Source organism: Denticeps clupeoides, chromosome 14 (assembly GCF_900700375.1).
Source record: "Denticeps clupeoides chromosome 14, fDenClu1.1, whole genome shotgun sequence".
Lineage (NCBI taxonomy): Eukaryota > Metazoa > Chordata > Actinopteri > Clupeiformes > Denticipitidae > Denticeps > Denticeps clupeoides.
Window position 1 is genome coordinate 16,037,547 of NC_041720.1, and position 22,622 is coordinate 16,060,168.

At 44.2% G+C, this 22,622-nt stretch overlaps 1 protein-coding gene across 1 annotated transcript; it reads left to right on the forward strand.

Annotated features, from left to right (window-relative positions):
• The first annotated feature begins 912 nt into the window (after positions 1 to 912).
• Positions 913 to 21,792, forward strand: LOC114763450 (dihydropyrimidinase-related protein 5-like). Its single transcript, XM_028953158.1, has 13 exons — positions 913 to 1,040; positions 6,562 to 6,824; positions 14,129 to 14,287; positions 15,853 to 16,032; positions 17,406 to 17,474; positions 17,666 to 17,710; positions 17,862 to 17,937; positions 18,114 to 18,270; positions 18,772 to 18,913; positions 18,991 to 19,133; positions 19,209 to 19,416; positions 19,667 to 19,835; positions 20,331 to 21,792. The coding sequence occupies exons 2-13, from the start codon at positions 6,564 to 6,566 to the stop codon at positions 20,414 to 20,416; spliced, it is 1,695 nt and encodes a 564-aa protein (XP_028808991.1). The 5' UTR covers positions 913 to 1,040; positions 6,562 to 6,563; the 3' UTR covers positions 20,417 to 21,792.
• Positions 21,793 to 22,622: the final 830 nt, after the last annotated feature.

A 22,622-nucleotide genomic window follows, 5' to 3' on the forward strand; every position in this document is an offset into this window, starting at 1 on the left:
TAGGAAGCTTTTCTCTGTGAAAACAGAAGTGGACCAGGAATCAATCCATGTGGGACTCCATCAAAATTGTCAGAGTGTATTAAATAAATTGCTGGCTTTAGATTAGAAAGTTGCTAAACTGTCGTTTCCCCTTCAAAAGTCCTTTAAAACACATTGTGGTATCAGTCATTATGGTGTCCATATATCATATAAGTGTTTATATTATTCTTGGGCGTCTGTAATTGTTTACAATTTCATCCTTGAGTTAAATACACTTTTGCGTATCAACATTTTTCCACTTTTTATTTATCAACATTATTTACCACTTACACTCACAAAACATTGTGAATTGTAAATTATTTACATTTACAGCATTTCTCAGGCGCCCTTATCCAGAGCAACTTACAATCAGTAGTTACAGGGACAGTCCCCCTGGAGACACTCTGGGTCAAGTGTCTTGCTCAGGGACACGATGTTGGTAAGTGGGATTTGAGCATGGGTCTTCTGGTTCATAGCCGAATGTGTTACCCACTAGGCTACTACCACCACAGTAAATTGTGGTTAATGCACACAGGTAGAGCCCCCCTGTGATGAATTTTGGGTATTAGATAAACTATTAGAACAACTAGGTTTGTTGGGAAGATATTTCACAATGGACAGAATAAGTTCAGAATGGCTTATCTCTGAGTGAAATGTCTTTTAGGAATATTTTTTATCATGTCAGGACTTAAAAATTTTTTTAGAGCATCTAGTTAACCAAGAAGGTCCTCCAACTGATTAAAGGCTCGAGTTGCCTCTTCGGGCCTCAGGCAGCCATTCCTGAAGCCCCGCCTTCCCCCGTCTCTCCTCCCGAGTCGTCCAATGCCAACCGCTCCTGATTGGCGGACACACCCGCCACTCAGCAGCCCGGAGGACGGCGTGGCCCCGCCCCTGCCGGTCGCGCCGGGCATCTGCAGGCTGCTCCGTGGCAGCTGTCACAGCCTCGCGCGCGCGGAGGAGCTCGGTGCGACACAACGCGGCGACAAGGGCAGCGGCTTTAGCGTTTCTCTACTCAATTCCAGGTACGTCGTGCGTCGGGGCGGTGAAGGGTGGGGTCTTTTTTTTTATTTTGGAGGTTTTGCGCGCGCTGTTGTGCGACCTGCCCCTCGTATCGCGTTCTGTGGGGAATAATGGGAATAACGGGAATAATGGGAATAATCGTCGCTGCGTGTGTAAGGGTTCCCGTTATACACCCAGGCCCGCGTTATTATTTACTCTATGCAACAAATCGGATTTTTAAAACATTTTTATTTTACGCGACGCCGTCGAATTCTGTGAGCGGCTGTGTGTGGATCCGTCCCAGCGTGGTCTCATGGGGGTCTGGACCGCGGTGAGAGTCCGGCTCGCTCGGCTGTGTAGGCCTGGAGGCTTCTGGGGTGAGTCTGCAGGGTGTGATGGGCAGACCGGCTCGCTCCTATTGTGTGGAGGCACGTAATGGAGGGTCGTGTGTTCGAAAGCGCCCAGCATCCTTCGCGTCGCCCTTTTTTCGCCCCACGATGCCTTAGAATAAACTCAACGGAACCGATCATTACAGAAAATTAATGAGCCACAATTACTTGACGCCATCGTTGGTTTTCTCTGTGTGTGTGTGTGTGTGTGTTCTGGGGGTTGGGGGATGGGTGCAGCAATCCAACATTTTGCACTACTCATGCAATTAACGCATTAATGCGTGGAACCGCCGAAACAATCTGCTTTAATTAGCTCTTCTATTTAAAAAAATGACCTTAAAAGATTCCATGGCTCCGATCTGCATAATTTCCCAGTCATGCGGATGATCCCACCATTCCCCCGGCCTGGGCTGCACACAGATTTCCTCAGGAAGTGCTCCGCCCTCATTTCGCACCCACTTTCATTCTGGAGAGAGTGGGTGAAGCCCGGCGATGCGGCGGCCGCCGTCAGGGATTATTCATTGTCCCCGCAGCCCTGTCATTGTCGACTGGGGTATCGGAGCGAGAGAGAGAGAGAGATATGGAGATGGAGAGAGAGCGAGACGGCAGCTGCTTCCCCCTGTCTCCACGCATTTGGACAATGCATGGGCACACAGATACACACACACACACACACACAGCACATGCATGCTTACTCCCAATGTGGCCACGATGCTGATGATGTCATGGTGCGTGTGTATGTGTGTGTGCTGAAGAGCCACACCCCCTGGGCTGTGCCCCGCTAAAGTGTGTATGGTGTGTGTGTGTGTGTGTTGTATATTTCTATTTTGTATTGTGTGTGTAATCTATGGCTGACCTACTTACATACGGACCGTGTACTTTCATCTGTGGGCTGTTTTTAGCGCCGCAGTTTAGAATTTTGTGAAAAAAAAAGGTCAGAGGCTTCAGTTTGCGGAACATATGCCGAGTCGCAATTAGTGACGATGTGAAATATTCAATATTAATTACTGCACCGCAGCTGCTAACCTGCTTTCTTCCTTCCACCCCCCCACCCCCTCCTCAGGCTGGCCGGTACTGTAACATCATCATCTTCATCATGCGCGCTTCGTAAAAAGGGTGTGTCTCACATACATGTGTGTGCGTGTCTCGCGAACAGCTGCTCTTCGGCCGAGTGAGAAGTCGTTGCGAGGCCTGTTGTTGGGCATCAAGACCCCAAAACCCGTACAGCACTAATGCACATTAATAAGACACACACAGACACAGAAATAACTCAGAGGTCCAGTAATGTTCTCTGTGTGTGTGTGTGTGTGCGTGTGTGTGTGTGAGGCTGCATATTTATTTTGGATACTGACTGAGCAAACCCAACACGGAGTGTTTGATGTGTGAGGGTGTGTGTGGCACAGTGTATGTGCAGTGCAGGATTTTTTGCGGTATGGTTCCAAGCTATGGGATTTTCGGATCATGTTGAGTGGAACATTTCCATTTTGGTCCCTTAAATACGGAAGAGGAGCCTTATGTGTGTGTTTGTGTTGGGGTTTAACATCTTTCCACTAACCATGAGTGTACCGGCTGTGTGTGGTTTTTTTGGTGGAATTATTGATTTTTGTGTCCCCTGCCCCACCCACATCACCCCATCTGCTCTCTTTGTGTGCCTTCTTCTCTCTTGCTCTTTCTTCACTTGATGGCTCAGCAGGTCAGTTTATGACACATTAGCTCCAGTCAGACGTTGAATCGTCATGCCGGGATTTCATTCATGCCTCCTTAGTCTCATAACAGACACCATACAGATGAACAACGGGACTCGGGAAATTATGACCGTGCAGATTATCAGACATTCCAACTGTCACCCGTTTTTGGAGATTTTTAGTAGGAGAAAGCTCAGCATACTCACTCATTCTTTCCTCACACACACACCTATGGTCAACTCAGAGTTGCCCATCCACCACGTCTACATGCCTTTGGACAGCTGGAGAAAACCCAGAGAACCTTTAAAAGTTCCCCAATGAGGACAATTTTTTTATTATTATTTAACATTAATATAAGTTCCCCTAGCCTGTCTATGGTCCTGCAGTGGCTAGAAATGGCGATAGGTGTAAAGAGTGCTTTGTTCATTATGCTTCACTGTTCATAGAGCAACTCAGACAGTCGGATCTGGAATTTGTCCCCTTATGTCGTCATCGTCCACCCAGAGAATTTCCCACCCCTCCCCTAAAACATTATCTACACCGACCATCATGGCTTGAAATGTGCAAAGCATTGCAGTTGCTTGGTGATTGGATGTTTCTTAGTTCTGTGACGCGAGACTCTGAAGGACCAGTCGGTTAATTAGATTTTTTCTGGAAAAACATGGACACGTCCTGCCTGCGGCAAACATTTTGGTATAATCGATGGATCTCGATGCAGATGTGGATATTCTGCATCAGTGCAGTGCAGAGCATTATCGATTATATCATAATGATGTTGCTTGTTGAGTTTCTGGAGGCGGCATTAAAAATTCTTGCCATGATCTCAGTATAGCGCTGCTCCGGGTCGGAGTTTCATGTTGCGCGTTGCGGCACAAATTCTCACACGACCAATAACATCAAAGCGGGCAAGTGTTCTTTCTACCACTTCAAAATACACAAAGCAGGAATGGAGGAAAAGGTGATCTTAACAGTCTCTGAGTGTCCAGAGATCTACAACAAGGGTCTTACAGGGTTTGTGGCTTCATGCTGTAATGGGTTTGTGTCGCTGTGTATTGGAGCAAACTCTGGTGACTTCTGGGGTTTCCATCACGCCCTCTATTTGTTATGCTTACAGCACGCCCGGGTAAATGTCGATAACCACTCGTACATGAGACAGGGACATTACATGAACCAAACGTTACTGCGACCAGTGAAGGTTCACACCTCTCCTTATTATCATTTAAAGCTACAGGCACCAAATTGGCGCGTCCTGGGAAATCGCATTGTGGGTCAAAGTGGCTGTAATTCTGCACCAAGGCTGAAATTCGGAAAGAGACTTCAGATACAGTATTAGGGGATCACTAATCACCAAAAAAATTTCATGGACCTTTACCACGTTGAATATTAATTGCGGCATTAATTTGGACAGCCCAATTCCAGACGCATATTATTTCTGTGTAATTACAGGATTCGTAAGACGTGTAATAAATACATGAAATTCATGATCTACTAAATAGGAGGTGCTGACCCCCGGAGTTACTATGGAAATCAGACTGATGCCTTGATTGACAGGGCTGAGCATGTTCAGCCAGGTTTACCATGGTTAGGGAGCTACAGTAGTACATTTTCAGCTGACAGCAGCAGACCCGAACAACGCCACAAGGGTTGTGACAGTGTCTAGCCACTCTCTGCTTTTGAGGGAACAGCCTCACATCTTTTGTGAAGAACTGTAGTCGACTTTACTTTGTGCCAGAGTCTGCTTCTTTTACACAATAAGTGGTCCATTTACATTTACATTTACATTTACAGCATTTATCAGACGCCCTTATCCAGAGCGACTTACAATCAGTAGTTACAGGGACAGTCCCCCCCTGGAGACACTCAGGATTAAGTGTCTTGCTCAGGGACACAATGGTAGTAAGTGGGGTTTGAACCCAGGTCTTCTGGTTCATAGGTGGGCGTGTTACCCTCTAGGCTACTTCCACCCTGTCCATGTCACATTGCACCGACGTTTGGGTGACAGGTCACACATTTTGCGATCTAGAAGGGCAATTTAGTGTCATTTGCTTGAAAAATGATCAGTAGTAGTTAAACATTAAAGAGCCATGCAGCATTAGGGACAGCCGCAGCCCAGAACTGATTTGGACTGTTATCACGTGAGGCATGATGCATGCATCATCTTCATCACAAAAATAATCAGGACCCTGTGCCAGTCAGGAGAATGAGCTTCTGTTTCCAAGGTAACAAGCTCTGGACTCAATTTAGAATCGTTTTTTAAAATCTCTCTCCCTTGCTCATTTCTGGTGCTCATTGCATGCACTGTATTTTTCCATACCCGTACCAGAACAATGGCGGTTCCTGAGCTCTACTGTTACTTTTTTATTTTTCAGTCAATTTCAGCAGATTCAATAACCAAATTTTTTTTTAAAGTTGGCACCTGCTCCATGTTGTTCCTTTTCCTGCGGGTTTGAAGGGATTGACACTTTCTGTTGGAAATAATGTTATAAAATGAATCAGGACTAAAGAAAAACAAAAATCGTAATGCGCTCGCACAAATGAAACCAGGTGAGCCCTGCATGCGACATCATCCAGATTTCTGGGCATGCATTTTCCTTCGGGCCTCCATGACATGGCCTGCTACTTCAGATCAGACAATGCTACATCGGCATTCTTTTCTGGTCTCAATTATACCTGAGACCGGAAAGCAATTAAAAATGGACTGATACTGTTTTATGTATGTGGATTAAAGCAACATGGGTTATTTATTTCTTGTAAATGAACCTGCTTTTCAATTTTGCCACCATGATGTCAGGAATGATGTGTGCTTTTATACAGGTTTTCATACCTGTGAATCAGCCATTAGTTAAGATTCTGTAGATTAGTAAGACAAGAAGAAATGTTTGGATACCTACTCATTTATTGCATTTTTTTACATCATATAATAAAACTGAAGACACAGGACAATGAAATAACACACGTGAGGTTATGTAATAACAAAACAGGACAAAAGGTTGAATATTTGCATCTCTACAAATCAGGGAGCTTTTGCTTTGATGGCAGCATTTCCCTCTTGTCTTTTCTTCACCACCTCAAGTTAGATGACAGGGACGGTTTCCAACAGTCCTGAAGGTTTATACCGAACACATTCACTCATGTTAATGAGCATCTCATCAAGCAGCTTTTGATGATATTGTATTATACACTATTGAACAAAACAGCCATAAAAAGAGATGAAGAAACAGATAACTCAAACTAAAACTTAATCTTCTACTGAACCCTGAATCAGCCATGGGACTTCTGCATCTGAAATTTGATTATCATGGTCGGTGGGTTTATTGTGCTTGTGCTAAAACCTCCTTTGTGCGCCTTTACTGCAGCACAGCAGGGCCACTGTACGCTGTTGTCACGACTTGGGGTACAGTGGGATGACGTGTGACACTGGGAGTGTATACAGCGCGACCGCTGACGAAGTGCCACCTCTCTCTCTGTAGTGATGGCTGCGGGTGCAGGCTCCATGCGGATCCTCATCAAAGGGGGTAAGGTGGTGAACGATGACATCACCCAGGAGGCGGACGTCTACATCGAGAACGGCATCATCCAGCAGGTGGGCAAGGAGCTGATGATCCCGGGCGGGGCCAAAGTGATCGACGCCACGGGGAAGCTGGTCCTGCCGGGGGGCATTGACACCAGCGTGCACCTGGCACAGAGCTTCATGAACGCCAGCATCCAGGATGACTTCTACAGCGGCACTAAGGTACAACCTACACCCTTCCATCTGCTGCTCTTCTAGGCATAACTTACAGGTGAAGTGAAGTGAAGTGATTGTCACATGTGATACACAGCAGCACGGCACACGGTGCACACAGTGAAATGTGTCCTTTGCATTTATCCCATCACCCTTGGTGAGCAGTGGGCAGCCATGACCGGCGCCCGGGGAGCAGTGTGTGGGGACGGTGCTTTGCTCAGTCGCACCTCAGTAGCACCTTGGCGGATCGGGATTCTAACCAGCAACCTTCTGATTACGGGGCCGCTTCCTTAACCGCTAGGCCACCACTGATATTATCATCACAAATATTCTAGAACTAGTCTAATCATTGAGTATCCAATGAAATTGAGCACATGAAAGCGTTTGAAATGCGAGTGTCCAGGAGTGTTCAATCAAACAGCCTACTCCCGTTACGTATCTGTATTCCATGTAGTTACTGGAATACTAACGTAGTCAAAGGCTGCCTATAAATATCTTGATACCCAATACTGAAGTGACACCGTGGCCAAAAAATCAATCATCCAAAAAGCTGTGACTTTTAAAACACAAGTAATCGTGTTCCCGATGGTGCATGTTTCTCTCAGGAGTGGAAATTTATTAGAAATATTGCACACATTTGTGTTAGTCTAGCCTGTTAACTATTATAATATGGTAAAAGGTAAACTTCACTGAGGCTACTGCATAACACCCCGTACATGACTGGAAGCTGGATGAAAAGTTTGCTGGTGTGCGATGGCATTGAGAGGGGTGGGGTGGTATTAATGTTGCTTAAGCATTAGCTGGGTGAGAAGATTCTTAAGGCTCTTAAGACAAGCGGATCCTTTAATTCTGTTGTTCCCAAACATCCCCGCTGATTTCTGCAGACTATTGTGATCTTCACGTCGGGCCGGGGTGGCCTAGAGGGTAAGGAGGCGGCCTCGCGGCCTTAAGGTTGTGAGTTTGTGTCCCGAACCACCAAAGTGCCACTGAGGTCCCCTTGTTCAAAGTACCGTACCCATACACTGCTCCCCGGGCGCCTTTCATGGCTGCCCACTGCTCACTAAGGGTTAAATGCTGAGGACACAATTCATGGTGTCACCGTGTGCTGTGTTGCATAATAGGAGCGTTAAACCGCAATGAGCGAATGCAGTGAAACGCCAATCGAACGCAGCTACGCAGAAAAAACGTGTATGTCGTCAATTTCAAATGTCCGTGTGGACGAGGCCGAAGACCAGGCGGACACAGTCACTAATGGCACTACTTTTTTTACTAGATTCTTATGCCACTGCCAGAAAAACAGCAAGCAACGTCATTATGCTATAATCAATTATGTTCTGCACTGAATCGATGCATCGATTAGGAGATTAATATCAACACCCCTAGTATCAAGCATGCAACACTGTTCACTGTAGAAGTGAGAGAGTCTGTGTGTGTGTGTTCAGTCTGACCAATGAACACCCACACACACACACACACATATATATATATACACTTTCTTCTCCTTTTGTCAGAACAGCAGCTGCAATGATGTCAGGGGCTCCTACACACAGACAGGGTAGTGCACATACACACACACACACACACACAAACACACATTCACACACACCCTGAGCAGATGTTACAGCTTTAAAAAAAATCCCTCTTCATTTGCCCCACAAGTGCCTCACGTCTGTTGAAGAGCACAACTCCAGTGTGTCGTGTCATGTTGGAGACAAGGGCCTCAGTGTGACGATGACAACGTCAGGGCAGATGTTAACGCTGACGCAGCGTGTGTGACGAACTGCAATCTTCTTTAGGCCCAGTTTTCTTCACTGACTTTGAGGGACAGCAGCACCACTAAATGTGGAAAAGTGCTTAACAAGGTGCCATATGCCAGGGTCCACCCCTGTCTTTTAAAGTGGCCCTCAGTGCCCCCAGAGATCAGACGGACTTGGGGCGTCCTGCAGAGCCTCACACTGACGTCTGGCCCACACTGATGAGTTCGCCTCTTGGCCGTCTTATTTCCGCATTAATGTGGAATATTGAAAAGCACACTTCCATTTAATGATTTAACCTGCTGCAGGAATTGTTCTAGATAAAGCCGCAGTCAGGAACACCACGGCAGCGGCTCTTTTTTTCTGACCATGTTGTCCGTTTCCTTTTCTCAGCAATATGTCACTATTATTATATTTCTGTCGTAGCTCTTTTTAGTTCTTTCCCCCATTATTCACTGGTAGTGTGGTTTCCTAGGAGATAGTAGACCTCGTGTAGTACACTGTATGATTAGGTGATTTTTTTACTCTGTGCATGTATGTCTGTGTATTATATATGTGTGTGTGTAGAGCAAGGTTCATATTTGTCCCTTTGAGAGAGAGAGAGATAGAGAGAGAGAATGTGTGTGTGTGTGTGTGTGTGTGTGTGTGTGTATGAGAGAGACCAAGAGCTGAGGGATGTCTCAAATGACATGTGTGATATAGAACTGACAGAGAAGTCACAGCACAGCTATTTGATTCTGGAAAGCCTGGATATAATGGCTTGACCCCATTATCAGCTCAGACAAGCATTACGAAGACACACACACACACACACACACACACACACACACAATTATTAGTGTGCATGAAATTTAAACCTGTGAGCTCACCACAGCTGCGCTGTCCAGTTCTGAAATATCACTGATCACTGAATAATACATCGATTGGATCTCCAGATTCATTTAGCACAATAGTGATTCTGTCTTTAATAAATAATGTTGATGACTTCAGGCCTCCAGACAAAATGAAGTCAGGAATTTTTTACTGTGTTACTGAAGTTAGTCGACCAGTGAATTACAGTCAAAATCAAAATGAGGTAATTCACCTCCCAGCCAAGATTCTGCTCACTTCTGAGCAGCCACAGCAGCACAGGCCCTGTCATCCTTATGACAAGGATTAAACACTTTAAAGGATTACACACACAAAGATAGACGCACAATAATTCCTGATAATGCTTCCTTCATTAAATAGCCCGGTTCAGTTCAGATGGGGCTATTAACAGGCTCCATTGTGGCGCTGGGCGGTGAACTTGAACCAGGGCGCACAGTTGTACTAACTTACAGTTAGTTAACGCACGTGCCTCCAATAACATCATTACAATCAACCGCGACAATATTGATAATAATAATACATTATGTGTTTATTAATCACAGAAGAATAAAAACATAATTGTTTTTGATATACCAGAATATTTGGGACGAGGATGTGGGTGGTAGTGGCCTAGTGGGTAACACACTCGCCTATGAACCAGAAGACCCAGCTTCAAACCCCACTTACTACCATTGTGTCCCTGAGCAAGACACTTAACCCTGAGTTGGTCCGGGGGGGGACTGTCCCTGTAACTACTGATTGTAAGTCGCTCTGGATAAGAGTGTCTGATAAATGCTGTAAATGTAAAATGACTGACCACTGAATTCACTCCTAAAAATCTGATTTGGGATTATAGTTCACCCCATAATGAGTTTCCTTGAAATTAAAGGAGAGTTAGTTAGCTTTCCTAGTCATCATTAGCACACATTAAAAGGAAAGAAAAAGCATAACAGAACAACAAAAGCAAGCAGGAAGTGTTTAAATATGCAAGAGCGGTCCTGAGGAGGAGTGGAAATGCAGCATTGTGTAGTTGTTCTGCAAAGGATTAGCGAGAGTGGAAAAAAGAAAAGAGCATTTACTCTCTGTGCTCGATAGTGGACCAACCGTTGCACCCAGTTCCTGTCAAAACAGGCGAAATGAGCTCTCTCGTGATCGCCGGCCTCCACAAATTGCAGCCCCGGCCTTTTGAAGATAAGCGTGGGCTGAGATCTTACGCAGCCTCCTCTCCTCTCTAGCGTAAACAGCGGCGGAATAACGCAGATGGTGTTACGATGGAGCAGACAGTCACCCTCGATGTTGCGAGGAGCAGATCCCATTCGATCGGCGTCAGGGAATCCGCACAGCAGGCATCGGTTTGGCCAGAATGGACTGGGGGGGAGGGGAAAGTGACAGAAATAGGAAAAAGGGAGCAGAGAAGACGGCGGATTGTGGGGTTTTAAAAAGGGCGAGAGAGCACGGCTGATTAAACACTCTGATTCATGCTTTCATAACCCCGCCTCCCCCTTTCACTACAGATATTTTCACTCTTTAAACAAGGCTTTGCACTTCTCCTCCACCATGGGCTTCTGTCAGTGCCATGATTTTTGCCGATGTCTGTTGTCTACACAATGTGGGCTTGCAAAGTTTTAGCGAGCTGTATAAAGGGCTTGTATAATAGACGTTTTTGAAGGGAAAAATACACCAGTTCAAGTTGAGCTTTATTGTCATTTTGGCTAAATACATGTTAGACAGTACATAGTGAAACCAAACGTTTCTCTGGAACCTGGTGCTGCATGTAACATTTGAACAAAGTCACATACTGACATAAAGTGCACGGTATGCTTCGGTACCTGGGGTGAAGAGTGCATGTGAGGGGTGTGTAGTGTCCTTCACAATGCTGGTGGCTTTCCTGATGCAGCGTGTGTGGTAAATGTCCGTTATGGAGGAAAGAGGGACTCCAATGATCTTCTCAGCTGTCCTCATTTTCCACTGTAGTGTCTTGAGGTCCGATATAGTGCAGTTCCCAAATCAGACAGTGATGCAGCTGGTCAGAATGCTCTCAATAGTCCCTCTATAGAAGTTGATGAGGATGGGTGGTGGGAGACAGGCATCTGCAGGAAGTAGAGAAGCTGCTGGGTTGGCACCAATGGCATGGTCATTAACCTTGCCATTTTCAGCAGCCATATTATTCACCCTGCTATACAATAATTAATGTAGTTTTTTATTTATTTAGTCTTGGTTGCTCTTCCAGTTTTTGCTCATGTTGGGCCTGCTCACAGGGTCTTGCTCAGGGACACGATGGTAGTAAGTGGGATTTGAACCTGGGTCTTCTGGTTCATAGGCGAGTGTGTTACCCACTAGGCTACCACCACCCTGAATAATAAGAATGTGTAATGTGGTTTATTTTTGGAACTGTGAACTTAGCTTAGAACATTTAGAAAATGAACTGTGACTTTGTATGAATATCAAACTAGTTGTTGCAAATTTATGCCCATGAAGAGCGACTTAGAATCAGTAGTTACAGGGATAGTCCCCCCCTGGAGACACTCAGGGTTAAGTGTCCTGCTCAGTGACTCAATGGTAGTAGGTGGGGTTTGAAACTGTGATATCTGGTTCACATTTTAATTTAGTCGCGCTCAATTCTTCATTCTTACAAATGCTTTATTGACAGTGTCTTTGAGATTTCCAGTCCTAAGTGTGACGTTAGAATAAAAATGGCCAGTGTGTGCATATGGTAACTCACAAACTCAGCTAAGGGCGTGGCCCTGGGAATGTGGGAACAATCCCTGTCGATCAGGCCCCCAGTTCACTTCAGCATGAACACAAACACACGGGCACAAAAAGGCCATTTTTTTATGTCGGTTCCTGCGCTAACGTCAAATGAGGCGGCGGTGCTATACAGACCGTTATTTATTTAACATCTGTCAGTCAAGGAGAATGTCAGGCTGTGGGATAAAATCAGGCGATGCGTCAGCTTCACAAACCAATTACACAGACGATCCACTGAAAAAAGTCTGCAGTGCCAGTTTTGCTCCCTGACACAGACTGACATCTTCTGGCTTGAATCCAGACGACCCGTCAGTCCAGTCGAGGCCCGAGAAGAAACAAAAGAGACAAACACAGGCGAAACAAAACAGCCAGTGTGTCACAGAGACGGCCCTTATTCAGCCCTGCAGCAGGCCTGAGAGTGACCGAGGTGGGGTGTGGCAGGGGACAGAAACGGGGGGGCAGCCGCACTGCAGTTTAAGGTTGCATCTAAAAAAAGGAGAGACAATGTGGGGCTGGGCACATAATTAATATTATTAATTTTAGGAATAGTTAACACATTACACCATGAGCCGTGAGTAAATAAATAAACTGGATATCATGGTCGCTCTCGCTTAATCTGATATTATGAATAACTGAGATATCTCGTGCATAGTAATCAATAATGAACAACCCACCCAACCATAATTCAACAGGTAAGTATATATATTTTAAATACAGCATTTCGTGAATTTCTGTCTATATCAGCATAATATGCAAATATTAATTAAATAGTGACTGCACTTTATACGACATGCCCGTTCACCTTCCTACGTCATTTCCTGTTTGTCTAATTAACTGACAAGCTCTGTTGTTAATTGTTTCATTTTTTTTTTACAATCTATATGTAGCCCTTGTGACTTGTTTTAAATGATGAGATGACATTGGGCCTTTGTGTGTGCGTTTGTATGTTTTACTCTCTGTGTGTGTGTGTGTGTGTGTGTGTGTGTGTGTGAGAGAGAGAGAGTGGTCATGAATAGGGCCCGTTGTCATGGTTACCTTACATGCCATCCTGGTAATGGCACCTCAAGAGCTTATTTATTTTCCTCACTACTCCTCACTTTTTTTTTTCTCTCCATCCCCCTCCCTGTCTGGCTCATTCCTGTCTGTATGTCCGTCTGTCTGCCCCCCCCCCCCTTCCCCAACACCAGCTCAGACATATTAGTATTCCAGGCATACAGACGTCCTTCACACAACGCACCCACCAGTGTCTGATCCAATATGGCTGTGTGACACTGACTCAGGACATTTCTATGTTAATACATTTTCATCTGAGCCCTCACCGCTTCTCTCCTCCCCTTCCCTCTCCATCCCTCTCACTTGTTTGAAGTGAAAAGAATAGGCAGCTTTTGACCCTCTTTGCAACCACTCCAGAAATCGTGCTGCCATATATAATCTACGTCCCCAATCGTGACATTTAGCTGCCAATAAGGTTAATCATAGTTGAATAACACACACCTTTATTTGCATTGGACCCTGCATCATAAAAATAGCATTTTAGTCAATAATAAATAATCATATATATTTTTGCTTTACAGCGTATATATTGTCAGGCTTATTGTCTTGTTATGCATTGCATTGCCATTATATTCTGTGTGTGAGCTGCTATCAATATGCAGGAGACTCGAAGCAGCGTGAAGAAAGGCATCCGTAAACATGCACCAGTCTGTACAATTTGTAAAACAATGAGTTAAAAAATATTACATACTCTCTAATGAAGGTGAATAAATGAAGGTGAATAAATATTATTTTAACAACTATGTCAAAATAATCAGATATTGCAATGCATTTGGTATAAAAAAGTGCCATTTGAAGGGATTTGGTGTGTTATGCCAAGTCATCGCTGATGATTTCAATAGAGGTTTATGTGTGTAAAGGACAGCATGCAAAATTCTGATCTCTTTGTGTCTCTGTCTCACTCTGCAGGCTGCTTTGGTGGGTGGCACCACCATGGTCATAGCCCATGTGCTGCCAGAAAAAGATTCCTCTCTGGTTGATGCCTATGAGAAAGTGCGTGTGCTTGCTGACCCCAAAGCCTGCTGTGATTACGCCCTCCATGTGGGTGTCACCTGGTGGGCACCTAAGGTAAATCAGCTTTTTTGACATAATTCCTGTAAAATTAACCAGAAACCTCAATAAGATATGGAAATTATATACTAGAGAGTATGAAGAGGATCAAGAATATGAAATAAATTGAAATAACTTGACATAAATGGTGTAAGTAGCCTAGTGGGTAACACACTCACCTATGAACCAGAAGACCTTGTTCAAACCACACTTACTACCATCGTGACCCTGAGCAAGACACTTAACCCTGAGTGTCTCACGGGGGGGGACTGTCTGGGTGTGGATATGCAAATTAGTTCCCACGAGATCAAGATAACTTCCCCCTCAAACCCCGTTCAATGGAATTGGGGTCATCATACCCAGCAAATGGAGCATTTTCAGAAGAGTTGCAGTGTTAGGTTCAGCTCATGGGTTCATGCAGGGTCAGGTAAACCATTTCAACATAGTCATAAAGAATTTATGAAAAAACATGGCTAGTAATTAAATTCACTTTGTTGCCTTTCCAATCTGCACAATTGTCTAGGCGTTGTCAGTGAATTGCTAGTCCTCCTTCACATTCCCTTTCACATCTATCACATCACAGGTGTGTTGGTGCCTTTGCTGGCTTTATTACTTAAGACCTCAACCCCTTTCACTTGAGAAGAGCCATTATGTAATAAAGGGCATTTTCAAATCTAGTAGCACAGCCCACGGATGGCAAAAGTTTTTATATTACCTCTCTGAAACCTATTATTCCAGGTCACACAACTTTAATGACTGGAAGGTATAAATAATCTTTATCTTGAATAAAGTTTAATGTGATGTGTCACATCAGTCACCACTGTAGAGCCAGAAGAGGTTGACACCAGCTGAGCTACAGTCTTTACAACAGTAACTATTTATTTTTGTAAAGCCCAAAATCACAAGCAGTGTGTGTCTCAGTGGACTTAACACTACAGATGACTCCACTCATACTTATGTCTTTGGAAACAAGGAACAACTCCCTAGCAAACTCACATGGAGGAAAAAAAAGGAAGAGACCTTGGGAAGGAGTGATTCAGAGAGAGACCCCCTTCCAGCAGAGTGCAGTGGGCACCACTGCAGGGTTACTGTACACTGGGTCAACAAGAGTCATAAGAGTAAAAAGTCCAATTGTCCGTGCCGATGATACTCAAGAGTCTGTTTTTGGATCGGTGGGACCCGGGCCGTGGTGGGACCAGCAGTCCATGTCCACACCTGCACCTCTCTGGTGGTCTCTTCATTGGAGACTGGAGGTGGTCTGGACGCTCGGAGAGAAGTAACAGAAACAGCGGCGGACGGTGGCATTGTGTAAGATGAATACCTGTCAGTGTGTCTGTCTTTAAGTAGGTGGTAGTAGCTTAGTAGGCAACACACTTGCCCATGAACCTAGGTTCAAATCACACTTACTACCATTGTGTCCCTGAGCAAGACATTTAACCCTGTCTCCAGGGTTAAGTGTCTCCAGGGGGGGACTGTCCCTGTTACTACTGATTGTAAGTCGCTCTGGATAAAGCCGTCTGATAAATGCTGTAAATGGAAAGTAAGTGAAACATGCTTTTTTTCCCTTATGTCGTCCCTCCCAGGTGCGTAATGAGATGGAGACTCTGGTGCGTGAGAAAGGGGTCAACTCATTCCAGATGTTCATGGCTTACAAGGACACCCTGATGCTGCGTGACTCTGAGCTCTACCAGGCCCTGCAGACCTGCAAGGACATTGGCGCTATCCCACGCATTCACGCTGAAAATGGAGAGCTGGTGACTGAGGTAACAATCTCAAACACACACACATGCTCGCACACATTGCCGTTATGGGTCACCACAGCGGATGAACCAGTTTGGTTGTCTACATAAGTGACCTGGCAAGTTTGATGCCGTATGACCTTCCTGACGCAGCCCTCCCCATTTACCCGGGCTTGGGCCGGAACCAATAAATACGCTGTCACCTGCATCCGTAGTGTCTGGCTCACACACACATAGGCAATGCATATATGTGCAAAGGGTAATCTTACGTGCTTTATAAATGTACAACTGTCTTCTTATCCCGACCAGAAAGTATTGAGGGGGGGCCCTGAGTGGTGGCCTAGCGGTTAAGGAAGCGGCCCCGTAATCAGAAGGTTGCTGGTTCGAATCCCGATCTGCCAACGTACCACTGAGGTGCCACTGAGCAAAGCACCGTCCCCACACACTGCTCCCCGGGCGCCTGTCATGGCTGCCCACTGCTCACTCAGGGTGATGGGTTAAATGCAGAGGACAAATTTTACTGTGTGCACTGTGTGCTGTGCTGCTGTGTATCATGTGTGACAATCACTTCACTTTCATTGCTCTTTACTGGAAATTCATGGTCTCATTTGCAAATTGTGCTAAACTTAACGTCAATTTGAAGAGAGCTGGTTTGAGTCACTTATCATGTGTCTTGTGGAGTTGCAAACTTAAATTTAAGGCTTCCGAACCAGAATCTAGTAGAGCTTCTAACATATCCTATCAAGCCCTGTTTTGTGTTTCACCATAGTGGTGAATTTCTTGTATAATATTCAAGGGTTGGATCCTTAAAAACCTTTATTCTCTTATTGTCTGCATTCTCTTTATTCTCTCTACACACATACACAGGCATGGGAATACGAAAAATGCTTAAATATTTTGTAAATACAACATTTTATTAAACAGATTACTGAATCTACACAAACACAATAACACATATACACACGCATATACACACCCTTTTGTATGCAAAATTAGGTCAGGCATAGACAAAGAGGCAAACATGCACTTTCAGGCTGGCATGTATGGTGTGTGTGACCCTGTGACCCTGTCACTTTAGAGAATATACCCCATAATCCCCTTGGTTTTCCCCACATTCTGAACACCAATCTGGTATTAGTGTTAATACCACACTGTGTACACATACTATATTGATATACACAGTCTTGCACACTAACAGAAGGTGAAAACAGAGCTCTGAACGCACCTATAAAAATGCATCAAAATACAGCAAATTTATTTCTCCACCACTCTCCAACCTTGACCCAACGTCATCGTCATTATTGTTTGCTTTGTCACTGAAACAGTTCATTTAGTCACTTGCGCTTCTGCTTTGCTCATCATTGCATTTGCTTGCTTTTTGTTTGTGTGTATTTCAGGGGGCGAGGGAGGCTCTGGATTTGGGCATCAGTGGACCAGAGGGAATAGAAATCAGCCGACCAGAAGAGGTGAGCATTGATGTAAACGTGTGTGTATGTGTGTCTGTTATTGACATTTTACTGGTATTTCACCAGTGAAAACAAAATAATCAATGATATTAAACTGAACATACAGGTTTAGGTCACTGGCAAGAATATTTATTTGTAATATTTATTGAATTCTGATTCAATAAATAATAAATCATGCTCTATTTTTTTAGCTTGAAGCAGAGGCCACACATCGAGCTATTACTGTTGCTAACAGAGTAAGTACACTGGTGTACATGTGTGTGTGTGTGTTTGTGTCTGTTGTACCAGTGGTCTGTGTGTGAGAGTCACCATGTGTGTTTATGTGTTAGCATCCAGTCAGATACAGTCTTTTCTTTCAGTTTTTAATGTACTTTTTCTATTTAACAGGCTCACTGCCCAGTGTACCTAGTGAACGTGTCCAGTATGTCAGCCGGAGACGTGATTGCTGCTGCTAAAATGCAAGGTGCACATCTGCATTTCTACACTCTATACATTTGGAGAAAAAATATTACAAAAGCCATCACATCACATGCGTTCAGAATACTAAAATAAATATAAAAACAGTATTGAAATATCTTCTATTAAATGTGCTTGTGCTGTATATAATATATATGTGTGTGTGTGTGTGTGTGTGAGCAGGTAAGGTGGTCCATGCTGAGACAACATTAGCCCACTCTGTGCTGAATGGGCTGCATTATTACCATCAGGACTGGGCACATGCTGCAGCCCACGTAATGGCCCCGCCGCTCCGCCTTGACCCGAACACTCCCAACTACCTCATGGGCCTGCTGGGCAAGTACGAACCCTACCTGTTTTTTTTTGTATTCCCAGTGTGAGTTTTTCAAGGGTGGAAAGAGTTCAGAAAAATTGTACTTACGTAAAGGTACTTTACTGCAGTTACTGGGGCAGTGGTGGCCTAGAGGTTAATCAGAAGGTTGCCGGCTCGAATCCCACTGGTGCCACTAAGTAAAGCACCGTCCCCACACACTGCTCCCCGGGCGCCTGTCACCAAGGGTGATGGTTAAAAGCAGAGGACACATTTCGTTGTGTCACCGTGTGCTGTGCTGCAGTGTTTCACAATGACAATCACTTCACTTTCACAAAGCACTCTTGTACAAGTAACCCCTTAGCAAAATAATGTATTGAAATGCTTGAAAAAGGTTCATTTGTAGTCAGTAAGAAATTGTGGAACAGATTACTTACTTTATTTTCTACTCAATTACAGTTCAAACTTCTTTAAAATATACTCAGTACTAGTAGTGAGCAGCACTTCCTGATGCTTTTTTTCCCCTCTCAGTGACACTGTCAACGTGGTGACGTCTGACCATCGGCCCTTCAGCACCAAGCAGAAGGCCATGGGCAAAGACGACTTCACCAAGATCCCTCACGGTGTGGCAGGCGTGCAGGACCGAATGAGTGTCATCTGGGAGAGAGGAGTGGTACGATTAATTGAAGCCTGTTCTGATGTGCAAAGGGTCAGTGGGTCTTCTGTGTTTTTAACGGTGTTCTCCATCAGGTGGGAGGAAAAATGGACGAGAATCGGTTTGTGGCGGTGACCAGCTCCAATGCTGCCAAGATCTACAACCTCTATCCTCGCAAGGGCAGGATTATTCCAGGAGCAGACGCTGATGTTGTGGTGTGGGACCCAGACGCAACCAGGTAACCCAGGTTCAGATGTTCCTTCAGCTCCCTTGCCCATACAGAGTCGTTCTAACTGCTGTCCCCTGACTGCAGGGTCATCTCTGTGGGCACACAGGTGCAGGGAGGAGACTTTAACCTGTACGAGAACCTGCGTTGCCATGGCGTCCCCCTGGTGACCATCAGCCGCGGGCGCTTGGTGTGTGAAAACGGTGTCTTCATGTGTGCTGAAGGCTCTGGAAAGTTCTACCCTCTTCGCACCTTCCCAGACTTCCTCTACAAGAAGATGGTCCAGAGAGAGAAGGTATTTTTACTGTCACTATGAAGCATACCGACACTATGAAGCATAAAACCAATCAGAAAGCAATTTATAATTGCATGTCATAATTTCAGGAGTAATTTATGTGTGCTGACCAAATCTAGGTTTAATACAGAAAATAATCTTGCAAAACTGATGGGCTTCAAAATATTGTATTTGGTGAAACTATTATTCCATTTTGCATCTAGATGTGTTAGGGCTGTAGGTGCACATTCTTAATTTAGTTTCTCCTCAGTGTCAGACACTAAGGGGTGTGGAGAGAGCGCCCTACTCTGGGGATGTAGCCATGGTAACAAACTCTAGTAAGAAGGAGACTTGCCAGTCTGACGGAGACCTTCCAGGCCGCACCGTCACCCGCCATGGAGGCGTGAGAGACCTGCACGAGTCCAGCTTTAGTCTGTCAGGTATGTGCCTCTTCTTTTTATGACATAAATCATAGTAAATATTATGTCACTTGTATGTTGCATGCACCATTCAACCAAAGATTTACTGTATATGATCTTTGATTATTGTATTGTATATTGATATTGTAGCATTTATTTTCAAATAGAATAGATTCAACCCAATTTGATGTCACAATATCATGGTCTGTATACTGTGTACAAAATGTAAGAATGTAGTTTATGATGAGAAAATAAGAGTAATTGCAGACGATTATTCACAAGATATGTGTGATATGAATTGCATTGGTCAGGTTTGAAAGCTCTTTAAATTTGTATGCGCGAATAAACAGAATCATGCAAATTAGTGCTATTGCCAGCAAGGAGTATAAATAACATTTTAAAAGATTTATATAATTCCCCTCCAACTGTTAGAAAACAAGCATGTGACTTCAATGATTTGCTTGATGCTGTTCAGAGGAAACAAGCACCTAACTTGTGATTGTTGACCTCTTCCAGGCGCCCAGGTGGACGATCACGTCCCCAAGAGGTCCTCAGCCCGGATTCTGGCGCCCCCTGGCGGCCGCTCCAGTGGCATTTGGTAGTCGAGAGGACGACACAAGAGTCACTACTGTTTCCACTGTGCAAGCTCATGATCCTTTACATTAACGACCAAGCAAGTAACGACCAAGAAGACTCGGTCTTCCCAAGGCAACTCCACACAGTAACTCCTAATTAAGTCGAGCCGAAGTTCATTTTGTTTTTTTTGCAAATGACTTGACTCGGCGACAGATTGCATGCTAAAAAACTAAACAAGTGACGTTAAGGTTTAATTTATGCCTTAAACAATAATCCCAATGAGAAAATAAAAAACCTCAAAAGGATCAGATTTTTGCAGGTGTTGTTCACAGCATTGCCAAAAACTGCCAAGAACATCTGGACATAGTGGAACAGTACAGTTTTAAATTGACTCGTTATACATCAACGTTAAAAGGCCTAACTAGACAAAATAGAAGGGAACCCCCCAAAAAACAACAAAAAAACACACACACACCTTATTTCCTTTACACATACAAGCACACACCCACGTTCAACACTGCTGCACAGTAGATGTAGAATAGTCATGATGCAATGTGCTTTCTGCCATGGTGTTTATGTCAGTTTTGCAATTAGAACATTTAAAACCCTGTCGAGATATATTTGTGTTCCCGTTACTGTAACCTACCAAACTCTCCGCGCTGATGTGGACCAAGCTGGATATGACGTCCAAATTACACTCTTTGACAGCTAGTTGGAAATTTAAGGCAAGGCGGCCTGAACACATTTTTATGAAATTCTGCATTTTTGCGCTGTCATGTCGATATTGAAACACCACTGAGACATTTTGAAGATCATCGCTTGTTTATGGGCCGCTAATTTGGTTTGAGCTTTAGATCCTTTTTTTGGAATCCGATTCATATAGTAGCAGTCATGTCCAGACCTTCATTTCAGTGCCTCCAGCGCCTTATGTCCGCGTGTGGCCGCAGCCCTAACGACTTATACTTATCATTAACCGGTGTCAACCTTTGTACTTTTACTTAGCACTTGAAGATCAAACGATATATACATATAATATATAGGGTTTTTAATTACATATTTTTAAAACAGTTTTCCTTTTAATATTTTTGTAACGCGTGTGGTGATGAAATCCAGCTGCTGCTTTGACATCATTTGGGCGGTTTTACCTGGGGCGAGGTTTCATGTTGCTTGTTTAAAGGTAGAGGGGTTCAGAAGCACGTTCATGAATGCATGTTACAGAAGCGCACAGTCTTTAATATATATAATAAAAGAAAATACACTTTTGTAACCATGTGCATTTAGCAACTGGCCTGCGCATCTCAACACAATGCAAGAACAAGATCTTTTTTCCGACACAAAATAAACACACTTAATATTTCATGCGTTATGAGGCGTTGGAAAGGGCAAAAATGACGCGCCATTCGAGAAAGCTGTTATTTAGTCGCGTTGTAATAGCAGCACAGATGTATGTGTTCAACGTCACTGTGAAAAGAGGTTCAAACGTAAAACAGGCTAAATCAGAATGTGTGCGCTGTGGAGGAGGTCAACTAATAAAAACCTTCATGTGTGCTGACCAAATCACAGCAACACCTTAACTTTTCAGCCCCGGCCTTAACGGCGAGGAACACGAACGCTCTCCCCTGTAATAATGCCTTCTTTAAACCGCCATTGAAATATCCCTCGTGACGGTCTTTTAGTTTGTCTGTAGAAGAGCAGGCAATAAAAGCTGTCCCCGTCCCCAGAAGGAGACAACTGCAGCACAAACCTCAGAACAACGTCACCCAAATAGACGTCTGGCAACGCGCTAGTTTGGGGTCGATTCCAAGGCAAAAATGATTCTGAACGGGCTAAGGTCCATTTATGAGTGTCTTCTTTGTTTAATGCAGTTCGGATACCTGCAGTTTGACTCCAAAGCTAGAAAGCTGGTAGCTGATTGAACCACGCGGTTTCAACGTCATGCATTCACAATATTCTCCTTTCCGCCTTTTTTTGTGTATTTATCATTCCGACGCCATGCATCATATGGACAAGACAGTGTTATTTTGGTGCTGATTTTAAAGTATTTTGATTCCTGTTGGTTTCTTGTTTTTTTTTTGAAGGTTAAATGTTGATTTTTTTTTGCAAAGGCACTTTGTGGAATGGTTTGTGATTGTATGTGTTGGTATAGACTTGTGCTGAAAGGTGAAGTTACAGTAATGACTTGTTTCTTATTCACATGAATGAATGCAAAAATAAATCACCAACAAAAATGTT